Source organism: Chionomys nivalis, chromosome 10 (assembly GCF_950005125.1).
Source record: "Chionomys nivalis chromosome 10, mChiNiv1.1, whole genome shotgun sequence".
Taxonomy (NCBI): domain Eukaryota; kingdom Metazoa; phylum Chordata; class Mammalia; order Rodentia; family Cricetidae; genus Chionomys; species Chionomys nivalis.
Genome location: NC_080095.1, coordinates 50,397,882 through 50,425,164, shown reverse-complemented (window position 1 = coordinate 50,425,164; position 27,283 = coordinate 50,397,882). Strand labels below are relative to the sequence as shown.

The window sequence follows — 27,283 nt, the reverse complement described above, 5'->3', positions numbered from 1 at the left end:
CTAGCATTGAACTACTAAGGCCTGTAATTAGCTATGTAATTATTCATATATTACAGATATTTGTGTATCAGATTCATTGATAAACTAAGTTAATAATTAAGCTAATAATTTTGATGGCTCAGGCCACAATGGAATAATTTGATATAGTTATTTTTACTATACTGTGTTCTTTTTAGCACAGTTTGATTTTTAAGCTTAAGTTTCTTGAAACATAATGACCTGGATTTAGATTTTTGACATAATTTTTCAAGATTTTTCAAAATATATTTGTCAGGTCTAAGCATTGTCAATAGTCATGTTTATTAATTTGTTGACTCTGTTGTTAGAATTTTCTTAGAGACATTAAAAGCTTTCTTATAGGACGAGTCTCATTTTTGGAAGCTGTTACTATGAAGTTTATTCCCATATTTGTCAATTCTGACGAGTGTTCAGTTGTCTTCTCTAAGAAAAATGATCCTTGTGAATTTTTGATACATACCCAGGACCCCGAGTCTAAGTATACTTTATTTTAAAAAATGTGTAATCTTGAGCTGAGTGTAGTGGTGCATGACTGTAATTCAAGCACTGAGGAGGCTGAGCTGGGAGAATTTCAAGTTCAAGCCCAGCCTGGACCCTATCTCAAAAGTATGGGCATGGGGGTGGGGATCCCAGATTAACCTGGGCTAGAGCATGGAACTGTCTCAGTCTCTGGATAGATGTTAGTGGTCATGTCTTTAATCCCAGAATTTGGGAGGCTAAGGATTGCCACCAGTTCAAGGCTACTTTGGGCTGCAGAGTCTATTTCAGGTCAGCCTTATGAGACCCTGTCTTAAATAAACAAAGTAGCCTTTTTAGTAATTGATACTAGACTGATCACCTCAAATAGACTTAAGGCAGGGATATAAAACTATGTAGAAATCAGGCTGGAGAGATGGCTCAGTGTTGGAGGAAGGCCGCTAGTTAGTTTCTAGCCGCTTAGTCCCGAAATAATCACACAGAAACTATATTATTTAAATCACTGCTTGACCTATTAGCTCTAAATTCTTATTGGCTAACTCTTACAGATTAATTTAACCCATTTCTATTAATCTGTGTATCGCCACATGGCTGTGGCTTATTGACTAAAGTTCTGGTGTCTGTCTCCTGCAGGGCTACATGGCTTCTCCTCCTCCGACTCCTCCTTTCATCCAGCATTCAGCTCAGTCTTCCCCGCCTAGCTGAGCTCCGCCCTACAGGTCCAAAGCAGTCCTTTATTAATCAGTGGTATTCACAGCTTACAGAGGAGGAATCCCACATCAGCTCAGCAGTGAAGAGCACTGACTGCTCTTCCAGAGGACCTGGGATTCATTGCCAGTGCCTACATAGTGGCTCACAGCCATCTGTAACTCCAATTCCAGGGGATCTGACACCTCATCTCTTCAGGCACCAGGCATGCATGTATACATGCAGGCAAAATATCCATGCACATAAAATAAAAAATAGGGATCATTTATAATCCAGAATATACTTAATTGCCACCAAAATGAAAGCAGTTTTGCAATTCTCATAAAATTCACCTTTAACACTGCTTTAACTTCTTTGAATGAAGTCCTGACATGTAATTTCCACTATTCTCTGAAGTCGCATAAGTCATCAGATCTGTCTTTTAAATGTCTGAAGGTAACTCTTGTGTTCCTTATTGCTAAAGGAGGGGGGAAGTCCTCTAATTGTTTTTGATCTTTTAACTTAAAAAAATTACATATTAAGTATCAGAAATGTAGAAAGGCATAGACCACTTTACCAGTGGAGGCATCTGTTTTTCACAGGGAATCTGAGACTACTACATTTGATAATGTTACCATTTTCACAGTCAAGGAAATGAGATTAGAGAGTTATTACTAAGAAAATTTACTAACATGGGTTGGGAGCAATTAGTGTAGATGGTGAGGAGAGACTCTTGTATTATAAGAACTTCTTTGTCATCATTTATAACATCTTCATCATGGTTAACTTTTAGAACTAAAATGGGAAACAGATGGTGGTCGCACACGCCTTTAATTCCAGCACTCAGGAGACAGAGGCAGGTGGATCTCTGTGAGTTTGAGGCCAGCCTAGTCTATAAGAGCTAGTTCCAGGACAGCTAGGGCTGTTACACAGAGAAACCCTGTCTTGAAAAACCAAAAAGCGGGGGAGGTCTTCAAGGCATGATTTCTGTGTGTATACTTTTAACATCATCATATTCAAAGAAATTTTAAAGGACATACCTTTTGGATATATACACAAAGTTTAGTTTCTTTTATCTGTATTTGAATCCATTACTGTGTCATAGTATATAATCAAATAAATTAAAAGAAACTGTTTGCTCTCTGTATCCTTGGGTGCTGTATCTAGAGATTCAGCCAACTAGGGATTGAAACATTTGGGTGGAAAATAGAATTTCTAACAACATAGAATTGGTCATCCTACAGTGTAGCAACTAGTTAAATAGATTTAGATACCTACTAGTGGGTATTGTAAATCATCTAGAGAATGTTAACATTTTATATGAGGCAGGAAATTCTGCAGATATTGGTATCTTTAATATGGAGGTGGAAGGGGTTTTTGGAAGCAATTCCTTAGAATAATAGAAGGATGACTTATACAAGGTGGTGCTGTTTGCACTATGTAGCCTTGGGTGCACATCTATAGATTCAACCAACCAGGAATTTAAACACTAGGGGACAGGTAGCATCTCTACTGAGCTCCCATTGTTCAGTCGGGAGTAGCTGGAGAACCGTTAACACAGCTGTTACCAATGGGCCACTAACTCTTAGACAGTTGCAGCATTCATAAAGGTGTTTAAAGGCGATTTTTTTACATTTAAATCTTCGTGTGTAAAGCCCTTTCTTCCATCCCCAGCAACACACACACATAAACACATATGAGTTTCAAAGAATTGGGGGAGGAACCCACAAAGTTATTTATTTGAGGCCATGCGGTAGTGGCTCACGCCTTTATTCCCAGCACTTGGGAGGCAGAGGCAGGTGAATCTCAGTGAATTCGATACCAGCTTGGTCTACAAAGTGGGTTCCAGGACATCCAGGACTGTTACATAGAGAAATCCTATCCCCCCCCAAAAATTATGTATTTTACTGCCTTTGAACCCTACTTATAAAATAATACTGCCTCATATATTTTATCAAATACACATACATTCTTAACTGTTTTTGTCATTGAGTGTTTTTGTAGTGTATTTCCAGCAATTAAATTTTACAATACATAGTATTTTATTGTATATTTAGTTGCCATAGTAAAAAGTATTTTGTCATTTTTTTTAATATTTATTTATTATGTATACAATATTCTGTCTGCATGTGTACCTGCAGGCCAGCAGAGGGACCAGACCCCATTACAGATGGTTGTGAGCCACCATGTGGTTGCTGGGAATTGAACTCAGGACCTTTGGAAGAGCAAGCAATGCTCTTAACCTCTGAGCCATCTCTCCAGCCCCCGTATTTTGTCATTTTTAAAAAATTAATGGTCTATCTTTGTTCAATTTGCTATTAATCTGGTTCTTAGCAAGTAACTATCTTACCTAGTTAATAACCACTTTTTTAGTTTTATGCCTGTTGAAATTTGATTTGTTAGATTATCTTTTTTAGGTTATTTCTAAATAGTGACACAAAATGCCTCGATCCATAGTTATTGAATCACTCAACAAATCTTTGATCCCTGGTTTACTTATCCCCTGGAACTAGAGTTACAGCTGGCTAGTTAGCTGCCTTGTGAGGTCTTTGGAATTGAACAGCTCTCAACCACTGAGCCATCTCACTAGCCCAAGAGATCAGATTTTTAACGTGAATCACAATCCCCTGAAGTAATTCTTTTAAAAGATTTCTGGACCTTACGCCTCAGTCTCCAGTACAGGAAGTCTGGCCGGTGATTGACCTTTGGCATATATAACTTATTTTTCTTTATTCAAATAGTTCCGAAAAGATGAATTTCAAATAATACAATATTTTTCAAGATCTTAAAATTAGATTACTAAATTTCTAGTCTGTCTGGAAAGATGTAAAAGGTTAAGTTACTACTTAATTGAGTATTTTTCAGAAAGGGTCTTACTATGTCACCTGACTGACTTTCCAACTTTGGACTCAAATGATTCATGTAACTAGAGAAGTATTCTATTATGTCTCACTCTTTCCCTTCATAAGATTTATTTTTGTTATTTTTAATTGTCTGTGTGTGCATGTAGGTATAGCTATATGTGAATGATGTTGCCCTTGGAAGTCACAGGCTTCTGATCCTCTGGAAGTACAGCTCTTAACTGCTGAGCCATCTTTCTAGCCTTCTTTTTACTTTGTGGCAGTGGAAGAGGAGAAAGAGAATAAACTCAGCCAGCACCCCCTCTTTGTCTGTTTTTGAGACAGGGTCTCACTGTGCCCTTGGCTTGCCTTGGACTTGCAGTGCCTCAAACTCACAGAGATCCACCTACCTCTGCCTTGATAGTGTGTGATTAAAGAAAGGCATGTACCACCATACCCAACGAAGGTTTCATTTTTAAGTTTATTGATTAGAATTTAGTGCCAAAACTATAATTTGTACCTGTGTTTGCTGGATTTTCCCATTCATGTTTTTTTATTAAATGTTATTAGGTTGAGATATTCTAGCTTTATTAACAGATGGAAATAGTCTGTTAATAATAAAAATACTCTTAAAAACAAATATAAAATACTTGTTTAAGAGTAACCTGTATCCCTTTTTTAAAGTGAAAAATTGATATGGAATCAATATACTGAACACTAACAACACTTTTGGGAAAAGATTGTAGAAAACAAAATCCAGTCATGTTTTCTGGCTGGGTTTAGGAGTTGTACTTATAAGATAATAAAAATTTCGGGGCTAGGGAAATTACTTAGTGAGTAGCACCACTGTGAGAGCATGAAGTCCTCAGTTCAAATCTTAGCGAGAGACCCTGTCTCAGAAGAATGAAGAATGACAGATGAAGACACCAGCCTTGTCCTTTGACACTCTCATGTGTGCATTCACCACACACACACACACACACACACACACACACATGCATGTGCATGCACACACACAGATGTTGATACTTTAACATTGTAATTTGTACATTTTCGTGACTACATTAGCTTAGGACAAAATAGTCAAAGATATGAATGTTGTGTTGTAATCCAGCACAGCTGAGGCAGAAGGTCCAAGAGTTTGAAGCCAGCCTAATTAACACAGCAGGACCTTGTCTCAAGAAAAAAAAACTAAAAGCACAGAGTATGGAAATGATAAGCTGGGAAACGTCTTAAACATTGGCTGTCCTTCAACAAGGTGTTTCAGTATCTCAGCTCTCCTTTTTGATAAGATTGCTGTTTGTGTTTATGTTTAGGAGGGCATTTGCTTGCTGTTGAACCTGGCTAATTCAGATTTGCCAGTGTTCACATTTATTTCATGATTTGTTTACTGAACATGTTTTTTTCATGTGTTAGAACTCTGCTAGGTAAATGAATTATTAAATTTGTATGTAAAATTAGCTGTCATGGTTGGTCATTATTGCATTTTTTCTGATAATCATATACATATATATCTGTATCTATTTCAGCCAAGCAATAAAATTAAAATTAAGCTAAATGTGGTGACACATGCCTATAATTTTGCCTATTCAGGAGGCAGAGGCAGGAAGATTGAAGCAAGTTTGAGGCCTTCCAGGGATACATAACACAAGATCCTGTCTCAAAAAAGAAAGTAAAGGGCTGGAGAGATGGCTCAGTGGTTAAGAGCACTGCCTGCTCTTCCAAAGGTCCTGAGTTCAATTCCCAGCAACCACATGGTGGCTCACAACCATCCGTAATGAGGTCTGGTGTCCTCTTCTGGCCTGCAAGCATACACACAGACAATTGTATACATAATAAATAAATAGATATTTAAAAAAAAAAAAGTAAAGAGAACAACTTAATAATTCATGTATTTGTCCAGAACTCATATATTTTATGAGTCAAGAACTGTTCTAAGAACCTAGAATGTGTAAGTTGAACAGAACAGATAAAAAAAAATCCTGCCTTTGTAAAAGTAATTATATTTGAGTGTGAATGTGCATTTGTGAGACAGAAAATAAATACTATGAACAAATATATTGATTTACTATGTATAAGTAAGTACTTTTGGGAAAATAGAACAGGACAAGAATATAGAAAGGAGGCAGTAGTTAGGGAATCTCATCTCAGTGAGAATGTGAAACTGAAATAAAGACTTGACAAAAACGGAAGGGCAACACTGTAGCGAGAATTCTAATTGGCCTTAATAATAAAAAACCAGAGTCAGGTATTAGGGGGTGAAAGCTGAAAGATCAGAGAAGCAGAGCAGCTAGTCACTAGTTACCTCTACGAAATCCTCAGACTGAATGCCTTGAGCTCCTCTTTCCTCCCACCTTTTATTCCTCCTCTTCCTAGCCATATCCCTTACTGTCTCCACCTCCCCAATGTTGAGATTAAAGGCATGTGACTCCCAAGTACTGGGATTAAAGGTGTGAGCCACCACCACCTGGTTCTGTTTCTCTTTGAGACTGGATCTGTCTAGTGTAGCCCTGAGTGGCCTTCAACTCACAGAGATCTGTAGGCCTCTGCCTCTTGAGTGCTGGGATCAAAGGTATGTGCCACCCCTATCTGGCCTCTATGGCAAACTAGTAGCTTGCTCCACACTCTGATCCTTAGGCAAGCTTTGTTACAGCACAAACAAAATATCACCACAACAAGCCTTGTTGGGGATTGAGGAGCTGTGGTCCAGATCAACTAGTGAGAAGGTCCTAGAGGGAATGTGTCTGACTTTTTAAAGAACAACAAGGAACTGGTGTAGTTAAGAGCAAAGTGGCCAGTATGGCGGCCCACACTTTTAATCCCAGCATTTGGGAGGCAGAGGCAGGCGGATCTGTGAGTTGGAAGTCAACCTGGTCTACAGAGTGAGTTCCAGGACACTCAGGGATATATAGGGAGACCCTGTCTCAAAAAAAGAAAAGAGAAAAAGCAGAGTAAAGAAGGAGGGAGCTAAAATAGGTGGAAAGTGAAATCAGAGGCGATGGAACAAATCACGGGGCACACAGGGCTGCTATATAGACTTTGACTTTTATTAAGGGCCAATCAATTTTAAGCAAAGGAGTTTATGACTTTACTGTTAGAAGAATTATTCTGGTAACTCTTGTATGAAAAAAAAAGACAAAGTCAGTAGAAAAGGAAATGAAAGACTTTAAGGTTTATCAGTAGATGATCCCAGTGAATCCCAGTCAAAAACGCTTTGTTCCTAGTACTGACTTTGTTGCACTGGACTTCCAGACATGGTGGCATATGCCTGTCATTCCAGCACTAAGGAGATGGAAGCTTGAAGGGTCAGTAGTTCAGAGCCAGCCTGAGCGACAGGAGATCTTATCACACACACACACACACAAAAAGCTGTAAGATCATAAGAGCACTAACAAAGCACAAATTTCGAGATATTTAAAAGGAATGTTGAAGAGGCAGTTAGTTCTTTGCTTGAAATCAAAGTCAAATTTATGCATATTTGTGCACAGAACACAGAAGTTTTCTTCTGGAAGAAGCTTGAGCGTTATGAAGAATATGAATGAAGATATCCAAATAACTAAAGGTCAACAAGGGAGGAGCAATTTGGGAAAATACTAAACTAAAAACAAAACAGACAACATGATGTTTGAATTGAGTCTTGAAAGTTTCTTACATAAATTTCCCAGTCATGTGTTGTTGAAAGGGGATCCAGGCAGAGGGTAGAGAGAGCAAGCCCAAAGAGATGAGATGAGGCACTTTTCAGTAACTGTTTGAGTGCTGAGACTTGTGTAGCAAGCAGTTAAACAAATAGGGAGTTAGAAAAGGTGTGTTTTTAAAATAATTTAGACTTTAAACAGGATATAATATATTTTTTCTTTGTTTTAAAGAATCCTTGCCATGGTACTTTGAGTGCAAAATTATGTCAATTAACAGTGACAAAAATTGGTCGGTTACTCTCAAATAAATATATATTTTTTGAAATAAAAAATTATCTCTGCCTCAGATCTGGTACTGGTCAGAATTTATAAAGATGGGGAAAGGGTAGTTAAAATTTATATCATCTCCCAAGTGATTGATGGTATAGCTAGACTAGCATTTGGGAATATTGTATTAAATCACCTTAATAAACCTTTATCACTGTATAGTCTTAGTCCCTAAGCACAGTCCTGGTACATATATACAGTCAATACTGACATCTTTCTTTCTATCTATCTATCTATCTATCTATCTATCTATCTATCTATCTATCTATCTATCTATCTATCCATCCATTTATTTATCTGTCTCGAGCGATGGAATTTATATAATAAGTGGAATAATTAGATTCTGTAGTATTGAATACATATAATTTTTTAATTTCTGGTCTGTTTTCTTTCTACTTTAGTAAGATGTGTTTTTATGTGTAGGAGTGTTTGCGTGTATGTATGTAATTGTACCATGTGTATGTAGTGCCCTCCAAGACCAGAAGATGGCATCAGATACCTGGAACTAGAGTTACAGGAAGTTGTGGGTTTTAGAAACTGAACTCTGATCCTCTGTGAGACAGTGAGTGCTCTTTTTATTTTCGAGACAGGGTTTCTCTGTAGCTTTTTTTGGTTCCTGTCCTGGAACTAGCTCTTCTAGACCAGGCTGGCCTCGAACTCACAGAGATCCGCCTGCCTCTGCCTCCCGAGTGCTGGGATTAAAGGCTTGCGCCACCACCGCCCTGCCAGCAGTGAGTGCTCTTAACTGCTGAACCATCCCTCAGCCCTTCTCTGTATTTCTTGAATGAAAGAGCAATTTCTATCATTCCAAGGTTCAAGAAGGCCACTTGCCTTTGGGGGGTGGGGTGGGGAGGAAGGCTTCTAAATGAGCTAATAACATGGAAAGTACTTAAGACAGTGCCTAAATATAAGTGTTCAGTAAATAGTTTTTTTAGACAATTAGTGATTATTGATGCTTCTTGCCACATATTTAAATCATTTTACCTGTACAAAGTAAGAATTTTTAATAATTTTAAATAAATAATTTAATTTAAATAATTTTAAATAAAATCATTTAAAAAGTTGAACAAAATAATGTGTGCCAAAAGCAAGTGACAGTTTAATACATTGACGTCAAAAGTAAGCAAGGAAAAGGTTTAATTTTAAAAGGGCTCGAACTGCCTAGTTAGAGAAAAAGAAACAAATGAGAGAAAATAGGTTCTGGAAAAATTAACTTTAATACGACAAATGGTTAATATTTCTGAAATATGGAAATGTATATAAAAGACCCAAAGTCAATTAAAGTAAGTTAAATTAGCTGAGCAGATTGTAAGCTGTTGAGAAACAAGTTTATCTTCATGTCAAGCTGCGCCAAATTGAGTACTTCCTGGATCATCCAAAGCTCTAGTTTTCCTGTTACAAGAGAGCACACAGTGAAGTCAAGAAACAGTCCTGTGCAAACAGCAACACAAATGCAGTCAGTCGCTGACTGATTCTCATATGGATTGTGAGGTGTTATATAGCAAGTAGTGATTTTGTTACAGGGTTTTTTTTTTTCAGATTTATTTTTAACGATTTATTTTTAATTTGGGGCTGGTGAGATGGCTTGGCAGTTAGGAACACTTTCTGCTTTTGTAGAGGGTTCTGATTTGGTTCCCAATATACACATGGAGGCATAACAATCATCCAGATCCCAAGAATTCGACACCCTATTCTGGCCACTGGGGGTGGGTCAGAGCACACAGGTTGTGCATAGACATGCACCCATACGTATAAAACATTTTTAATTTCTTTTTAATTTTTAAGTATGGGGGAGTGTATGTGCGTGCGTGTGTGTGTGTGAATGCAAGTGCTTACAGAGGATATCAGATCACTTTTCTGTACTAGTTACAGTGTTGTGTGCCGCCTGATAGGGGTGCAGACAACCAAACTCGGGTCCTCTTCAAGAGCAGTGCACTCTCTTAACCATCTTAACACTCTCCATGAACCATCCCTTTAGTACCAATGGTATTTTTTTAATCCCCTTAAATGTGTTGTAAAGTACAGACCAAAGACTTGGTAAACTCTCCCCTTGTTCTATGAAAATTATGGCATTAAAACCTTTCGGTGTTAAAATAGCAGACTCCTTTTTGCTTAAATACCAGACTTAGGATACAGGGATACACTTTATTTGTGAATGTATTTTTAATTATATTGTGTTCATTATCTTAAGGTCTGAATTGCTTTGGGATTAAAAAAAAAAAAGAACGGAAGAAAGAAAATCTTAGCCTTTATTCTTTTGGCTTTATATAGTAAAGAAAAACTCTTTAAAATAGTGCAAACAGAATGAGGACGTTGTTGTAACAGAGTGATACTGAACAAATAAAAAACAAATAATAGTAAAATAAGATGTTTATTTTACTGTGAAGATACCTGTATGCAGGAATACATAGTTTAGATCAGCCGATTCTCTCTTCATAGATGTTGGCCAGTACCCATTTTAAAAGCTGTCTTTCTTTGAAGAGTGGTCAGTAGTGAGCCACTCTGATTGCCATCAGAGTATGTGCTTTTCAAATTAGGTTATGAGTCTGGTAATGAATCCCTCTGAATAGCTTAGTGTTCAGTCCTATACTCCAAAGCTAACCCCGTAACTTATTTGTGCATTTGGATTTTTCTTTTTCTTTTTTTAATTAATATTTATTGAGCTCTACATTTTTCTTTATTCCCTTCCCTGCTTCTCCCCTCTTCCCTTCAATCCTCCCCCAAGGTCCCCATGCTTCCAATTTACTCAGGAGATCTTGTCTTTTTCTACTTTCTACTTCCCATGTAGATTAGATCTATGTAAGTCTCTCTTAGTGTCCTCATTGTTTGCATTTGGATTTTTTAAGTCAACAGAGTTTAAACTTTGTAATAATAGCCTAGACTTATGAATAATTTGTCTTAGTTATTGTTATTAATATAGATTTTCAGCCTGGAATAGATAGGTCTTACAATTTATTAACTTTGTAACCTTAGTAAGCTCTCATTCTGTGTGTGGGTGTGTGTAGTGCATCTGTAACCTGAAGGTGAGAGCAAAGATTAAATAAGTTAATGGTTGGAAAATATTTAGAATACCACCACATAAGTAATAAGTACCAAGGTAGAATTTTAGTTTAAAGCTACAGGCAAGCATGCCAAAAAGGAAATATGGAAATTCCTTGAGATTTTCTTCAGACTGAGACTTTAAGAAGTATGGGAAGGGGGCTGGAGAGATTGCTCAGTAGTAAACACTTCTGCAATCATGAGGACTGAAGTTCAGGGCCCAAAACCCACATAACAAGGCAGGCATTTCACAAGATGCATAACTGTAGCTCCAAGGGTTTCCATACCCTTTTCAAGTCTCCATGCATGCATATCCACCCACACACATGTAAATACACTCAAGACAGATACTTACACACATAAATACATGGTTATGAGAACTGAAATGAGATATAGTTCTCATCAGTTTGATTAAAAAATATATTTTAAATTCATAATATATAATACTACAGAGCGCATAGAAAGTTGTATGTTGTGAGTACACATCCATAGCTATGTTTGTGGATTGGCAGAAACAAAAATGGGTACAGACCTTTTAGGAAAGCTACTACGCATTTAAGTGAAGTAGTCATTGTCTTGAACATTTATTTCAGAATGTCTGTCCTGTAGAAATACAAACACAATTTAAAACAAAACAGAAAGAACAACTTATTTTTCAAAGCCACAGCGTTTTGTTTTGTTCATGTCAAATAGTAGAGTTCGTGGATAATTTAAAATTTTTATACATCAACTATTTTAGTAATAAGCCTCATCATCTGCCAATATTTTTAATGTTGTGATTCAGCTTTAGGGTTTCTATTACTGTTCATTTGTTGTTTTTTGAGACATTTTTTGCTCTGTAGCTCAGGCTGACAGCAAACTTGTTATCTCTTGGCCCAGTCTCCATAATTTCAGTTCTTTAAAAGATTTTATTTTGTGTGTGTGTGTGTGTGTGTGTGTGTGTGTGTGTATACATGTGTGCAAGCACCTGTGGGCAGCTAGGAACGAGTGTTGTATTCCTGTGGAGCTAGAGTTACAGGCAGTTGTGAACTGTCTGCCATAGGTGTTGGGAACAGAACTCAAATCATCCACAAGAACAGCATTCATTCTAACCCAGTACCCCTAATTTCAGTTCTTAAAGTCACATCCTTTTATTTTATAATAAGGAAGCCAACAGACGTTTTGTAGCTAATAGACAAGTATATGTCTTAAAACATCTGTACTTATTTTGTGTTCTTACCTAAAGAGTAATAGGGTTTCATCATAATATAACAAATTTATTCACAAACTTTGTATGTAAACTTAAAAAGGCAGTGGTTTAAAATACTTCCTGGAGTTCTATACAAAATAATTTTTTAAAAACAGAAACCACAATGCTACAAAGACTTAGCTGTTTTACTAATTTATATTATATCTAGAATAGTTGTGGAAACTGATAAGCAAATTATTCAAAAGACAGAACTTTATATCCTTGGCTGAAATACCACTTCAGACAGACATAGAAGAAGCAGAAGTAAGAACTGTACTTAAAAAAACATCACAAATGGAGTTGGTCATTTGCTGGATAGGGTACTTTGCATGCTGCAAATCTGCCCATTTCCTTTGTGAGCCCTGCAGTTCTGTTGTAGATGAGTGATACAGAGCCTTCCTGGGAATAGATAAGAAGGTATGTAGTTTAGATTCTAAAACCCTGGAAGCTTTTATCATTTTTTTCCCCTCAAGTGTTTGATTTGAGTGACTGGTTTTCAGTAGTTTAGGTTGGTTAAGTGGTTTAGGAAAGGAAACGGAGTTAAGTTGCTTATAAGGTTCTCTATGCCTAGACTGAGTTAATATTTAGGTTGATTGCTGGTCATTCAAATAGAGTACTGCTTCTCACAGCTACCACTACATATGAATTTAAAGAGGTGATGGCACATATGTTTAAACTCAGAGCTGAAGGTCACAGGCAGATAAATCTTTTGAGTTTGAGATCAGCCTGGACTGCATAGCAAGTTCCAAGTCAGCCATGGATAACAGTGAGACCCTGAAAAAGAGAGAGAGAATGTTGTGTGTGTGTGAACAGCATTTGTTAGTGTCCATTATAACCCAGTAGATCTCTGCTAACTCCCTTACCCCCTCCCAGAGTATTATATCAATGAAATGATATTTTATTTCAAAAGCTATTTTATTACACATTTTATTTCAGAATTCAAATGGAAAACAGAGTACTTTTAATGCACTCAAAAATTTTCAAACTGTTGACATTGTGGCACTCTCATGTGGCTTCAATATATTTTTATTGTAGAATTCTAAGAATATATTGATTTATTTAGGTGAGTAGCTCCAAGTGATGTTTCCTTTATATAATATTTTTATTCTTTCAAAATTTTATATCTGTATGCAGTGTATTTTAATCATATCCACCCCCTATTGGTGACAAGTTTCTTAATAGCCCTATTTAAAATCTTAAGGTTCTTGAGTGAAATTGCTCTAGAACCAGGTGTGTCCAACCAGTGGCCTGCAGACTACATGTGCCCCCACAATATCTATAAATGTGGCTAACTCAAGTAATTGTAAACTTACATAAGATGTAAGTTAGAGTTTTCATTGAAAATTTTTGTAGCTCAGTTGAGCTCCAATGTCAAAAAGTTAGACACATTTATTAAGTGTCTGAATTGAACTTTTTGTATCACAGTTTAGAATCTAACAAATATACATTCTTCATTAAACTTTGGAAACTTTGTATAACAAGAGTTGCTGAGAGCTCTTGACAGTTGCTTAAGAAGGTGATTTCTATGCTTGTAGCTTTCAGTCTCACATTCAAAGGAAGGAGACTTGAAGAAGAGGTGATTCTGTGCTTCCTTCACAGAGTACAAGAAGAACTGAGTAAAATAAGTCCCTGGTATATGGCTAAATGTTTAGCAGATTCTAAGAGCTATTTTCTACATTTAGCAGATATCTAACCTAATAAAAATGGAGCTTAGGAGTAAAATAGAGGCAGCATCCTCCATTAATAGAGAAAACTGTAGAAGAATAAAGACAAACACTGGTGTTCCTATCCTCTTTGCTACACAGTTGCTGTTTTTAATCTATGGAGCCCAGTTTCTTAAAATGGGGACACTGTTTAGTTTCTTCATAAGTAGTTATGAGATAACTATGCACTTTGTTCAGAGTAATATTTGATAGTGGCAGACTTATAGAAAGAAGCAACTAAGAACAGAGCCAGGTTTTAGCCTGACATTCAAGTAAGAAAAGCATGTTACTAGACATTTAAGCAAAGAAGACAGCTCTGCTTGATATGACTTAAACAAATTACCAGGCTTTTCTTTTTTGACCCACCAACCAGCTCCCAAATCATGACAACAGAGACTTATTATTAGTTTTGAATGCTTGGCCTTAGCTTAGTCTTTTTTCTTCTGACTCTTATATAAAACTTATCCTGTTTCTCTTTATCTATGTTTTGCCTAAGGGCTTTTTACCTTTCTTTCCTTCTATATATCTTATTTTCGCTGCTTTTTGTGTCTAACTGGTGACTGTCTGGCTTCTGGCCCCAGGTGTGTCCCTCTCTTTCTTCTTCTCTCATCTTTCTGAGCCTAGATTTCTCCTCTCTCTCAGTCTCTCTGCCCACCAGCCCCACCTGTCCCTTTCCTGCCTAGCTATTGGCCATGCAGCTTTTTATTAGACCAATCCGGTGCAGTAGACAGGCAAGGTGAAACAAATGCATCACAAACAAATATAACACATCTTTACCTCCTTAACAAAGGCAGTAGAAATGAGTGTGATGTGCCTTCACGCAGTTAAAGTAATATTCCATAGCATCAACAAATGTAACATATCTTTACCTGGTAATCTGTTTTTGGAAGACTTTTCAATGTATATCATTCATTGTATTGATGCTTCTATCACCTTTACTAGCGCACCCACCCATGGGTTGGTATTATGATACATCTTTATTTCTGCCACATTCCTGCATTTATTTGATATCCATTATGCCAGCAGTAGATTAAGGAGTCTTTAGGAATGTGGGTAACCTGAAAGTGGTAGCTTGTTATAGCTGCTAATGTAAAATCCCATGGTCAGAGAGTAGGTGGGAAAATATTGATGTCAAAAGAAACTAATAAACTTGTGTATAGCTATTAATATCTTACTGCCCATAAAATTATTACCTGTTTTCAAACTATTATATACAACTTTAGTTTCTTCAAACTTCCTTAGGGTTTCTCTATGCTAAGAATACTTTGGAATAAGTGTGAGACATTAGATACATAGGCTGCTGTAATTTGGGTGTGAACACATCTGCTTGGAAATGTTTAAAACTTGAACATCTTAAAAGAATTTATTATGTTTTCAGTGATCCAAAATTTGCATAGCTTTCTTATATAAAATTTTGTTCATTTCCCATACAAGTCTTATATAATTACATGCCTTCTAATTCTTGTATAGTACACAAAAATGCAAATTAGTTTTATTCAAGTTAAGGCGAACTAACATACATTCTTTTTTTCTTCTTCCTTTTTTTTTTCTGTTAAGTAGGATGAGTTCTGAACGTCGAAAAGAAAAGTCCAGAGATGCAGCAAGATCTCGGCGAAGCAAAGAGTCGGAAGTTTTTTATGAGCTTGCTCATCAGCTGCCACTTCCCCACAATGTGAGCTCCCATCTTGATAAAGCTTCTGTTATGAGGCTCACCATCAGTTACTTACGTGTGAGGAAGCTTCTGGATGCTGGTGAGTTCTACAGGGACATAATAGACCTAAAAATTAGAAATTAAAGACAAATAGAAATTATTTGTAAGAGATTGTGTGTATGTGTCTATGTGTGCATACATGTTCATGCACATGTGTGTGTGTTAATATGCTCATGAAGGTGCCTATGAAGGCCAGAAGAGGGTGTCAGATCCCCTAGAGCTGGAATTTCAGGTATTTATGAGCCATTATTAACTGGAGCCATCTCTCTGGCACCACAATGCTGTATATATAGTTAAATTTTTACTATGTGCGTGAATGTTTGACCTTCAACATTTGCATGCCTATCTAGTACCTCCAGAGGCCAGAAGAGGATGTCAAATTTCTTGGAACTAGTTACAGATAGCTGTGAGTCTGAGAATTGAACCTCAGTGCTTTTAACTGCTGCCACACACAATGGTTTTTTAAAGTACCTAATTATGTTGTATACTTTAAATCTTTTCAGTATTCTTTACACCTTTAATCAAACTTTGGTTTTCTTAGTTACCTGTGGGAATAGTTCTTTTTGTACTAAAAGTTGTTTTGATTTGCCCTTTATTTTTAAACATGCAACTATAACTCTATAGCTCCTGGTACATTAACATAATCAGTAAATAGATAACCCAATAAAGTTATCACTGTTTCATTCTCTAGAGCATGTTCTCGATTCTTCCACATGACAGAATCCTTTTTCTTATTAGCTTTTGAAGCTTCATTCAGACATTTTCAAGATACTGACCTTTTTCCTCCATTTCCTCCTGGTGTACACTCCCCCCCCCCCCTTTTTTTTTAAAGAAGGAGTCTCACCATGTAACCCTGGCTGGTTTATATATTGCTGTGTAAACCAGGCTGGTCTCAAACTCACAGAGATCTACCTATCTCTCTTCCCCCTTAATGCTGACTATAAAGGCATGCCTATCTTCTTCTTAAAATATCTTTTTTTCCTTAGTGATATGCCTGTTTGCAAATTAAACAGTTATGCAAAACAATGGAAAAAAATCTCATGAAAATATACAGAGATAAATGTTTATACTATAGGTATTTAAAAGCATCTTAAATAAAGCCTCATTTTGTTTCTTTCCTCTTGTGCCCTTGTAGGCGATCTGGACATTGAAGATGAAATGAAAGCACAGATGAACTGCTTTTATTTGAAAGCCCTGGATGGCTTTGTTATGGTGCTAACAGATGATGGTGACATGATTTACATCTCTGATAACGTGAACAAATACATGGGGTTAACTCAGGTAAAGTGCCCATATAGGAAGAACCCTTCTGGGTACTTTATGATTGTATGATATAGATCTAATTTTTTTTAATGTGTTTACAGTTTGAACTAACTGGACACAGTGTGTTTGATTTTACTCATCCATGTGACCATGAGGAAATGAGAGAAATGCTTACACACAGAAATGGTGAGAAGGAAAGTCTATTGTTTGATTTAATATGACAGTCAGTCAGACACTGTTACTAATTTTATATTTTTGGTAATGTACTGATTTAAGAGAGAATGTTACTTTACATTTAATGTTAATTCTGTTCTTTGTTAAAACTGTTATTCTACATTTTAGAAAAATCCACAAAAAAAGTTTTAAAACTGGTTGAATTAATAAGTAATTTACATAAGTAGACAAAATAAAAAATAAACGAGACCAAGATAGTTATATAAAAGAAAATACAGTATTAAGCTAAGAAGTCATAGTACAAATGGCAGGTAATAGGATTTTTAGACAGTTAACTGAAAACAGTAGTAATTTGAGTTCAGGCTTTCTCAATGCCCAAAGGAGGGTGGGGGAGTTGACCAGAATTTTAAGTGCTTTGCCTTCTCAGGATGTTTTCAATAACTTGAGACTAATTGGAAGGCCCACATGCGGTGTTGCACATCTTTAATCCTAGCACTTGGGAGGCAGATACAGGCAGGTCTCTTGAGTTCCAGGCCAACCTGGTTTATGTGGCTAATTTCAAACTGGCCAAGGCTACACAGTGAGACCCATCTCAAAAACAAAAGTGTTATATTGTGGGTGCTCTAACATTAACAAAAGTAGTAAGAGAGGCCTGTAACTCTTGAGTTTTGTGAAGTAAGGTTTTTCAAATTAGTGCCTTCTTATACAGTATGATGGTCTCTTCTTAATTCCCCCTGGCACCGTCTAAGCCCTTTGAAAGCATTCTTACTAAGCCTTGACTACTTTACACTCTATTGCTATTGAGCCTACTGTATCTATTACATGCTTAAAGGTATTACATCTGATTATTTATCTTTGCATCACTCAAAGTATACACATTAGATCCTGAATAATGAGTATTTTGTTTGATTTTTTTTCTAAGATTTTAGTTTTATATATTCTAAATGTACCCTAAATTTGATATATTTCAATAAAAATTTATTTTTTTGTTCGTATTGAGGATGTAGGATCTCACTATCTAGGCCTGTCTGGCCTAGAAATCCAAGTAGAACAAATTATCCTTGAACTCATAGAGATCCGCCTGCCTCTGCCTCCCAGCCACTGGGATTAAAGGCGTGTACTATTATACTCAGCAATTTTAGAAATTTATCATTGCCTCAAAAAGAAATTCTATGCCTTTATATTATCTATCTCCTACTTCTTGTTCAGTCCTAAGCAACCTCTTATCTACCTTCTCTGGGCATTTCATATAAATGAAACATTTGTTTTGAACCAAACTAAGCAATGAAAGTAGAAAATCAAGATGCTGTTTAGTCTTCTAAATGTAAGCTCATTATTTCTGTGACTTTCTTTTTGTGCCACTGGGGAATCAAACCCAGGGCGTCCGTGTATGTGCTAAGAAAGTACTCTCCCATTGCGCAACATTCCCAAGCCCCATTTCTGTAATTTTAAATTTAAACAAGGTCTCACTGTGTAGCTCAGGTTGGCCTAGAACTCTCCATCCTCCTTCCTCAACCTCTAAGTTCTGAGAGTATTGACATGTACCACTATGGCATGATTTTTATAACTTTCGATAATCTGGGTTTCACACACACACAGATGCTATTTACTGCCAAAAGGTATTTGAAGTTCTATAAATATATTGCTGCTTATTCAAAATTGAATTATCATATTTGGTAAAGGACATGAAGTATTCAAGTTCTTTTGCGGGGGACATGCTTATATTCTGACAACACACTTAGGGCAAGCTCATACCATTTTCATATTTTCTTTATACCAGCACAGATGAATAACAGTCATCTAATCCTATAAAGTGTGGACTTTCCTCCTGCAGTTCAAGGAATCTCTGTAGTCTTATAAACACTGCCTCAGGGTGGAGCTGTCAGACCTAAAGGATGTGTTGGAGTGGGTGAAAAGGGAGCAAATGTTATGTTACGTTAATGCTGAGATCATCACTTTGCTACTCTTATTGTAACAAATTTCTGTTTAGCTATGACTTAAAACTTTGTTTCTTGCTTTCATTAGGCCCAGTGAAAAAAGGTAAAGAACAAAACACACAGCGAAGCTTTTTTCTCAGAATGAAATGCACCCTAACTAGCCGGGGGAGAACAATGAACATAAAGTCTGCAACGTGGAAGGTAAGTCCGCTGAGTGGGTACTTGATTTATAGATCATGAGCTTTCCCCAAGAGTGGCGAAAGTGACCCTAGCACCTGGGAAGCAGAGGCCTGCTATAAGTCTGAAGGCAGTCTTGTCTACATGGCAAGTTCCCAGCTAGCCAGGGAAGCACAGCAAACCCTATGTCAGAAAACAGCAAACAGTGCTTTGTCTCAACCCTCTAAGGAGTCTTACAGTATGAGGGGAAGCTGGAGGAGTGGCTTAGTGGTTAAGAGCACTTGCTTGTCAAGGACCTGGTTTGGTTCCCAGCACCCATGTTTCAACTCAAAATCATTTGTAACTCCAGTTCCTGGAGATCCAATATTCTTTTCTGATCTCTTCTTCAGGCACCAGGTACACACAAAGTACACACACATACATGCAGGCAGAACACCTACACACATAAAAAAAATTATTAGTGGCTAATTACATTTGTTCCCTTTTGTATATTTGCACTTGCATCCATCCAGTCTGTGCAATCTCCATTCAAAACAGCATAGTAATTTGCCAGCTTGGGATATAAATTTAAATTATATAAATGTAGCATTTCTATGCCAAGCTAACTTAGTCAGTTGGCTTTGGCAACTAGTATTTAAATCCTGTTTTAAGTTTACTTTTCTATCCATCACTGTTTCATTTTCCTGTTCAGTACTGAACCATAGTCACCACAGCAAAGTCAACTATAATGATGACTGCAGGAGGAAAGATAGCCCAGACTTACACAGGGAACCTTTTTGTTTCTCTGTGTATTGGATGTATGTAAGTGTACCACGTGCTTGCAGTGCCTGCAGAGGACAGAAGAGGGCATTAGATCCATATTCTGGATTATAAATGAGCCCTAGTTTTTCTTTTATGTGCATGGATGTTTTGCCTCCATGTATATCAGTATATACATACATGCTTGTTGTCTGAAGAGCTGAGAAGGCATCATCAGGTCCTCCAGAACTAGAGTTACTAGTGGTTGTGAGCTGCCATGTGGGTGCTAGGAATCAAGTCTTAGTCCTCTGGAAAGTAGTCAGTGCTCGTAACCACTACCTCATCTCTCCAGAACACCACCCTCACAATGCTTTTAAAACTACCTAATTATCTTATATCTTAACTGCCAGGCCATCTCTCCAGCTCCCCACTACCCCTTTTTATTTTATAACTGCGGTACACAGGTTAGATCATAGATGGTGTCATGGAGAAAACATTCTTTTCATTTTCAAAGATACACTTTTATAAAGTTTGTCAGGTTAACTCAACTACTGACCTACATTTCTTTTCCCCCTTTCAAAAAAGGAAAAAGGTAACTGCCTATTTTCTTGCTCATACACAGGTGCTTCACTGCACAGGCCATATTCATGTATATGACACCAACAGTAACCAATCTCAGTGTGGGTACAAGAAACCACCCATGACATGCTTGGTGCTGATTTGTGAACCCATTCCTCATCCATCAAATATTGAGATTCCTTTAGATAGCAAGACTTTTCTCAGTCGACACAGCCTGGATATGAAATTTTCTTACTGTGATGAAAGGTAAATTAATTCTATTTTATACTTTTAAAACTTAAATTCCTCCGTAGCCTTTAGTAAAAACCTAATGGTATATTGCATGTATTCATGAAGCTGAATATGAAGATGCATCCTGGGATACAAAAACATAAGATTAGTTTGTAAATTCACATTAAGCATTGACTGTATACTATAAATACTCTGCCAGGTGTTACACAAATCTATTAAGATGAGATTCGTATCTGGATCTGGTGACACAATCCTATAATCTCATCAGCTGGAGACTGAGGCAGGGGAAGGTGAGTTCACAGTCATCTGTCTCACAAAAGTAAAGGACTAGGGACATAAGTCAGAGATGGATTGCTTGTCCATCATGCGAAAGGCATTGAGTTTATACCTTGGTACTGCAAGCAACCACAAAAATCATGACATTCCTTTTGCTTTAGAGAATCTTGCTTAAATTGAGAACATAGATTTCAAAGGCAAAGTTTAAAGAAATGTTGTTCTTTAACCTTTGAGCACCTTCAGCTCCACCCATGGTTCCTGTCACCATTTCCTAAATCTGTTACTGCGCATGTAGTTGCCAACTTGATGTTTCTGTCTCGATCATTTTCTGTATAACGAAGTAAATACTTCTGTTCCTGAACTGCACCACTGCTGCTCCCGACAGCACAACTCGCTGTTCCTCCTGTCATGTCTACTTATTGACATAGCTCTGCTGATACCTTACTCTAATTTTTACCATAAACTATACTTAGTTGTCTCTAAATATTGTAAATGCACTGTTCAGCTGTCCACCCCATTGTTCTTTCTACCTTGTGGTCCTGTCATTAATTCTTTACTTCATTACCTTTGGCCTGAGTTGTTGCATAAACTTATGAGCTGCATTTCTACTAACAGATTTGTGCCTTTTTTACTCTTACATCCAATGTGCCCAAAGAGGGCATTCCAGGGTGATGATCATCAAATCATGCCATTCTCTTGTTAGAAATCCATCAGTTGCTTTTTTAGTATTGTATATGGGAACAAGATTTTTATTTATCAAAGATGCTGTACATCCACCATGTGGGTCCCAGAAACCGAACTCATGCCGTCAAGTTTGGTAGCAGGTGCCTTACCCATTTTGGTGGCCCTGGATTTTAGAAGTGTGATATAAAGATTTTCTTAGCCGGGCGGTGGTGGCGCACGCCTTTAATCCCAGCACTTGGGAGGCAGAGGCAGGCGGATCTCTGTGAGTTCGAGACCAGCCTGGTCTACAAGAGCTAGTTCCAGGACAGGCTCCAAAACCACAGAGAAACCCTGTCTCGAAAAACCAAAAAAAAAAAAAAAAAAAGAAAGATTTTCTTAAAACTGGACAAAATGTTTTCCAGTTCTTGAACCTGTACCTCAGTGTTATTGAGCAAGAAGTTCCTAGAAAACATTTTAACCAGAAAACCTAGTATGTACAAGGTTCTTGGTTCCATCACCACCAGCACAAAAAGGGGAGGGGGTGGACTTTGTCCAGCATTTGTGAATCCCTAGATTAGTGGTTCTCAACCATTAGGTCATGACCCCTCTGAGGGTTGAACCACCCTTTCACAAGGGTTGCCTAAGGCCATCGAAAAACAGATATTTACATTACAACTCATAGCAGTAGAAAAATTACAGTTATGAAGTAGCAATGAAAATAATTTTATTGTTGGGGATCACCTCAACATGAAGAACTGTATTACAGGGTGGCAGGATTGGGAAGGTTAAGAACTACTGCTCTAGGTCCAATCCCTACTACCATTCTGGGATGGAGGGGAAGCATAATTTATTTTCCTTTTGTTATGCTGCCACCTAGTGTTGGTGTATTTTGGTATATCCTCTTTTGAAGAAGCAAGAGTTTGATTTATGTTTTAAAAATTGTTTTATTGGTTTTAGAGTAAATAGCAGATCTTAAACTGTTACAGCACAAGCTATTTTATTTAACATACTGTTAGAACAAAGCTACCTTTCTTGTGCCCATTCTGTAATTAGGGGCTTTCTTTTTGTTTACATTTTGGGCATGAGTATCTTACCTGTACCTCAGTTTTTCTCTTTTGTTTTTGTTTGTTTGTTTTATTTTGTTTTTAAGCCCTTTGAAATCTAAGCTGAGCAGTCTTAACACTTGGTTCATGTTTGTTCCCAGAAAGACTTCAGAGGAAAATGTTTGTGATTGGCATTGTGTGATTGAGGACAGCCTTCTTTCGCATACAGTGGGTCCTCATGGTTTCTAGGCTGAATCGAGTATCCACCCTAAAGGAACTGCCAGGGACCAGTCAGGCTACCTGAATTAGTTTTCAGCCCATTTTCATGTAGATACCATTCTTTCATCTGAAATTAATTCTTATAATTTCAGATAATTAATATGGAAACCAACTGAGAGTTATTTTCTAAAACATCACAATAGTTAATGTTTTACTTTCCGTTTAGTATAGATGTCCTTGGCTTAATAAAAGTGAAATTTTATAGTTGATATTTAAATGAGACCTTACCAGGTGCTTAAAAATTATAAGGTGAAGAATTTGGCTGAATGAAAAATAAACTGCTATAGATTTAAACTGTATTTTAAGGTATTGTGACTATGTATAATTAAATGTGTTTTTAAAAATATCAAATATCAAGGATGGATCTAAATGACATGGAAACCTCGCTATTATACTAAGTATAGAATTGGGATTTTTGTTCGTTTGGTTGATTTTCGAGGGTATTTTTTTGTTTGTTTTTCAAGACACGGTTTCTCTGTACATAGCCCTTGCTGTTCTGGAACTCTCTATAGAATAGGCTGGCCTCAAATTTACTGAGCTCTGTCTGCCTCTGCCTCCTGAGTGCTGAGGTTAAAGGTGTGCCCCACTACCGCCTAGCTGGCATATAGAATTGATAAGGGTAAGTTATAAACTTATTAAGCAAAAAATAATCTTTAATTTTTTTAAACAGAATTACTGAACTGATGGGTTATGAGCCAGAAGAACTTTTGGGCCGCTCAATTTATGAATATTATCATGCTTTGGACTCTGATCATCTGACAAAAACTCATCACGATAGTAAGTACAGTGGAAGAACTCAAAGAGGCAGTCTCACTGCTCAAGTCCTGCAGTCTCTGCTGTTGTTACTACCCAGTCTCCTTAGACCAAGCACATCCACAGCCCCTCATAAGATGTCTTGATCATGAAATTATTGTTTTGTTACAAATATTATAAAAAAATCATTTAATGATATATAAAGCTTCCCATAAAAGTCAAATATTATAGATTATCTAGCCCACATATCTATCTATATACTTAAATCAGTGGTTGGTTAATAGGAGGTAAAAAGCATTTCTTCATGCATCAGTGAATGGGATTAGTATCATACACACATGATTGCTGTCACCCTGACATATACTAGGCTTCCTGAATTTTACTCAGATGAAGTCTGTGATACCAAAGTAAGCCAAATGGTCACAATTTCTCACTTGCCTGTTTAATCTGGACATAACTACAGAGTCTGGCCTTGAACTACAGAGTATGCCTACATTGTAGTCAGAGCATGGATATTCGTGATAGCAGTTATGGTTGATTTACTATATTCTCTTAAGTCAGTAATTAATTTATACTGCATGAATTGCTACAAGACTACAGTATGATATGAACTTACACATTCAAATGTTTTGTATATAATTTTTTTAGTGATTTGATTATCTGACACATAAGGAAACAGTAATACCATTTTCTTGAATGTACTATATGATCAGTCTCTAGTCTGACATCTGACCATAAGTCACTAAAAGAACTACAACTACTTTGTCCCTCATTCCTGGCTTTCCTTCTTTTATAGTAAGATAGGAATTTTACTTTGGAGTTTATTTTCAAGTGTGTTTGGCCTATGTTTATCAGTTTAAACAGTCAGAAAATTTTATTTAAATATCTCTCCTTTAAAAAGCAAACAAACAAAAAGCAATGATCCAGTCACGCATGGCAGTGGAAGCTTTTACCTTCAGCACTTGGAAGGTAGGGGCAGGCAGATCTTTGAGTTTGAGGACAGCTTGGTCTACATAGGGACAGCCAATGCTCCATAGAGAGACCCTGTCCTAAAACAAAACAACAAAACCCATAGGGCGGTGGTGGCGCACGCCTTTAATCCCAGCACTTGGGAGGCAGAGGCGGGTGGATCTCTGTGAGTTCGAGGCCAGCCTGGTCTACAAGAGCTAGTTCCAGGACAGGGTCCAGGCTCCAAAGCTACAGAGAAACCCTGCCTCGAAAAACAAAAAAATAAAAACCAACAATCTACATTCAACACTTCTGTGATTCAATTATTCAGTTATTTTTTTTTTTTTGTGGTGCTTTCTTATCCCTAGTGTTTACAAAAGGACAAGTCACCACAGGACAGTACAGGATGCTTGCCAAAAGAGGTGGCTATGTCTGGGTTGAAACTCAAGCGACTGTCATATATAATACGAAGAACTCTCAGCCACAGTGCATTGTGTGTGTGAACTACGTTGTGAGGTGAGATGGGGAAGAAACACTTTTATATTTATGTGACTCCATTAAGAAGAGATACAATGATAAAAACTTAGTTTTATTTTTATTTTCCTTTTTCTACTGGATTATGATTTATACTCTGGCCCACCATTCCAAACTAGCTATTCTAGTGATCCCACAAAACAGAATCTATTTTTTAATCAGTCTATGAATCTGTTTTCCTGGTAGTTCAGTTTTAAGCAGATACTATCTTATGGCCAAGAAGGTTCTGTGAAGGTTAAATGACTCTCTTCTGTGAGGGCACAATGACAGGCTGTATGCTGTGACACGGGGGCTGTTGTTACGTTCATGAACTTACTCCAGTGGGCTTTGCCCCATTCAGTCACTCTTAAAACATTACCAAAACATTCTAATTTAATTGCCAGGCAGAGCTCTCTAGTGTGGATAATTCGTTTTCTTATGTTCTATACCCTTTACTTTTTTTCCTGTCTCACTCAGTAGGCCTGGCTGGCCTGGAACACACTTTAGACCAGGCCAGCCTTGAATTTCCAGCTGCCCTGTGTAGGATTGCAGGGCTGTACCAGCAGTTCCAGCACAGCTTTCACAGGTGCCTCCAAAGTCCAGGTTACCCCTCTTATGAAGACTTTCTTACAACTTTTAGTTTTCTGTTGTTTCCTTCGGGGGATGATTTTAGTGCTAGGATCAAACTCCATGCCTTACCACTTCTAACCCCAAAGAATCATCTTAGTTCTAAAGAGTTCTGTGATATTTGCCTTTGTGTAAAGCTATTCTTCCTCTCCCCAGTCTGCCTCACAAATGTTACTTGAGCCCAAGTTTCAGCTTGTTCACTTTTCTGTGAAAGACCCCTTTTCCGTTTTAGGAGTGATCAGTGTATTGTAATTGTTTGTTTATGCATTTAACATTGTATTATAAACTACTTGAAGGCAAGGGTTGTATATATCAGTCTTTATGTTCTTTGTTCATTTCATATATTAAACATGTAATATGCTAGCTAAAAGTACCTTGATGCCAGACATGAAGCTGGGTGGTTGTTCATCATCCCTCTTTCTTCTTTCCTAGCCTGTAAATGACATCACTATATCATTTCCACCAAAAAAATATGACTCCCTGCATAAAGACTGTGGTCATTATCGTTATATTCTAATATCTGTAGACCATGCCTCGTGTGTTATTGCTGAAGAGTGATGTTGTGTCCTTTTCATTGTGTGCATCAGCACATCTTACTGTTTGTGTCCTTCGTATACTTTACTCGTGTTCTCAAAGAGTGTTTCAACTCAAATAAGTTGAATATTTTAATTAGTAAATTTTATTTAAATTTTTATATTTTCATATTGGTGTTTCAAAACAATGTACATTTTCTCAGTATTATAATGCTTGCCTAGCATGCACAAGGTCTTGGTCTCAATCATCAACACTGGGGAAAAAAGAAATGTGACAAATATGAATGAGAGATTATTCATCTTAAGATATGTAAAAATTCTTTTTTCATATAAAATATAATTTAAGAGACAGGGTCATTTTGTAGTCCCTTTCACTGTCATTGTGTCAATGCTAATTTACAAATACTAATCTCCTTTTTTTTGACAGTGGTATTATTCAGCACGACTTGATTTTCTCCCTTCAACAAACAGAATGTGTCCTCAAACCAGTTGAATCTTCAGATATGAAAATGACTCAGCTGTTCACCAAAGTTGAATCAGAGGATACAAGCTGCCTTTTTGATAAGCTTAAGAAAGAACCTGATGCTCTAACTCTGCTGGCCCCAGCTGCTGGGGACACGATTATATCTCTGGATTTTGGCAGTGATGGTGGGTGCTTAGTGAGTCTATCCATTTCTTCAGCTGTGTCTGCTGCTTCCTGTCCCAGTTCACCTGCACTGTGCTACATTTCTTGACTTAAGCATTTGTATGATGCTTGCACTTTTTGTATAGTTTTTCAAAAGTATTGCTTAATGTTTGTTTCTGAAATTTCATAGCCTTCCTGCTTTTATTTTTGTGTTCTGTTGGGAATTGTAGTTAAGAGTATCGTGAAAGTATTTCTTGAT

General features: G+C 37.1%; 1 protein-coding gene across 3 annotated transcripts in view; it reads left to right on the top strand.

Moving 5' to 3' along the window:
- The window catches only part of Hif1a (hypoxia inducible factor 1 subunit alpha), a 46,276-nt gene that overhangs the window by 12,301 nt on the left and 6,692 nt on the right, over nt 1–27,283 (top strand). For 2 of the 3 annotated variants that reach the window (XM_057782390.1, XM_057782392.1), the window contains exons 2-9: nt 15,512–15,705; nt 16,801–16,946; nt 17,030–17,114; nt 19,128–19,240; nt 20,577–20,779; nt 23,696–23,802; nt 25,095–25,242; nt 26,827–27,047. In XM_057782390.1, the coding sequence (XP_057638373.1) occupies nt 15,512–15,705; nt 16,801–16,946; nt 17,030–17,114; nt 19,128–19,240; nt 20,577–20,779; nt 23,696–23,802; nt 25,095–25,242; nt 26,827–27,047 (1,217 nt within the window). The remainder of the gene's footprint in view (nt 1–15,511; nt 15,706–16,800; nt 16,947–17,029; nt 17,115–19,127; nt 19,241–20,576; nt 20,780–23,695; nt 23,803–25,094; nt 25,243–26,826; nt 27,048–27,283) is intronic. The other variant, XM_057782391.1, reaches the window with a different exon arrangement.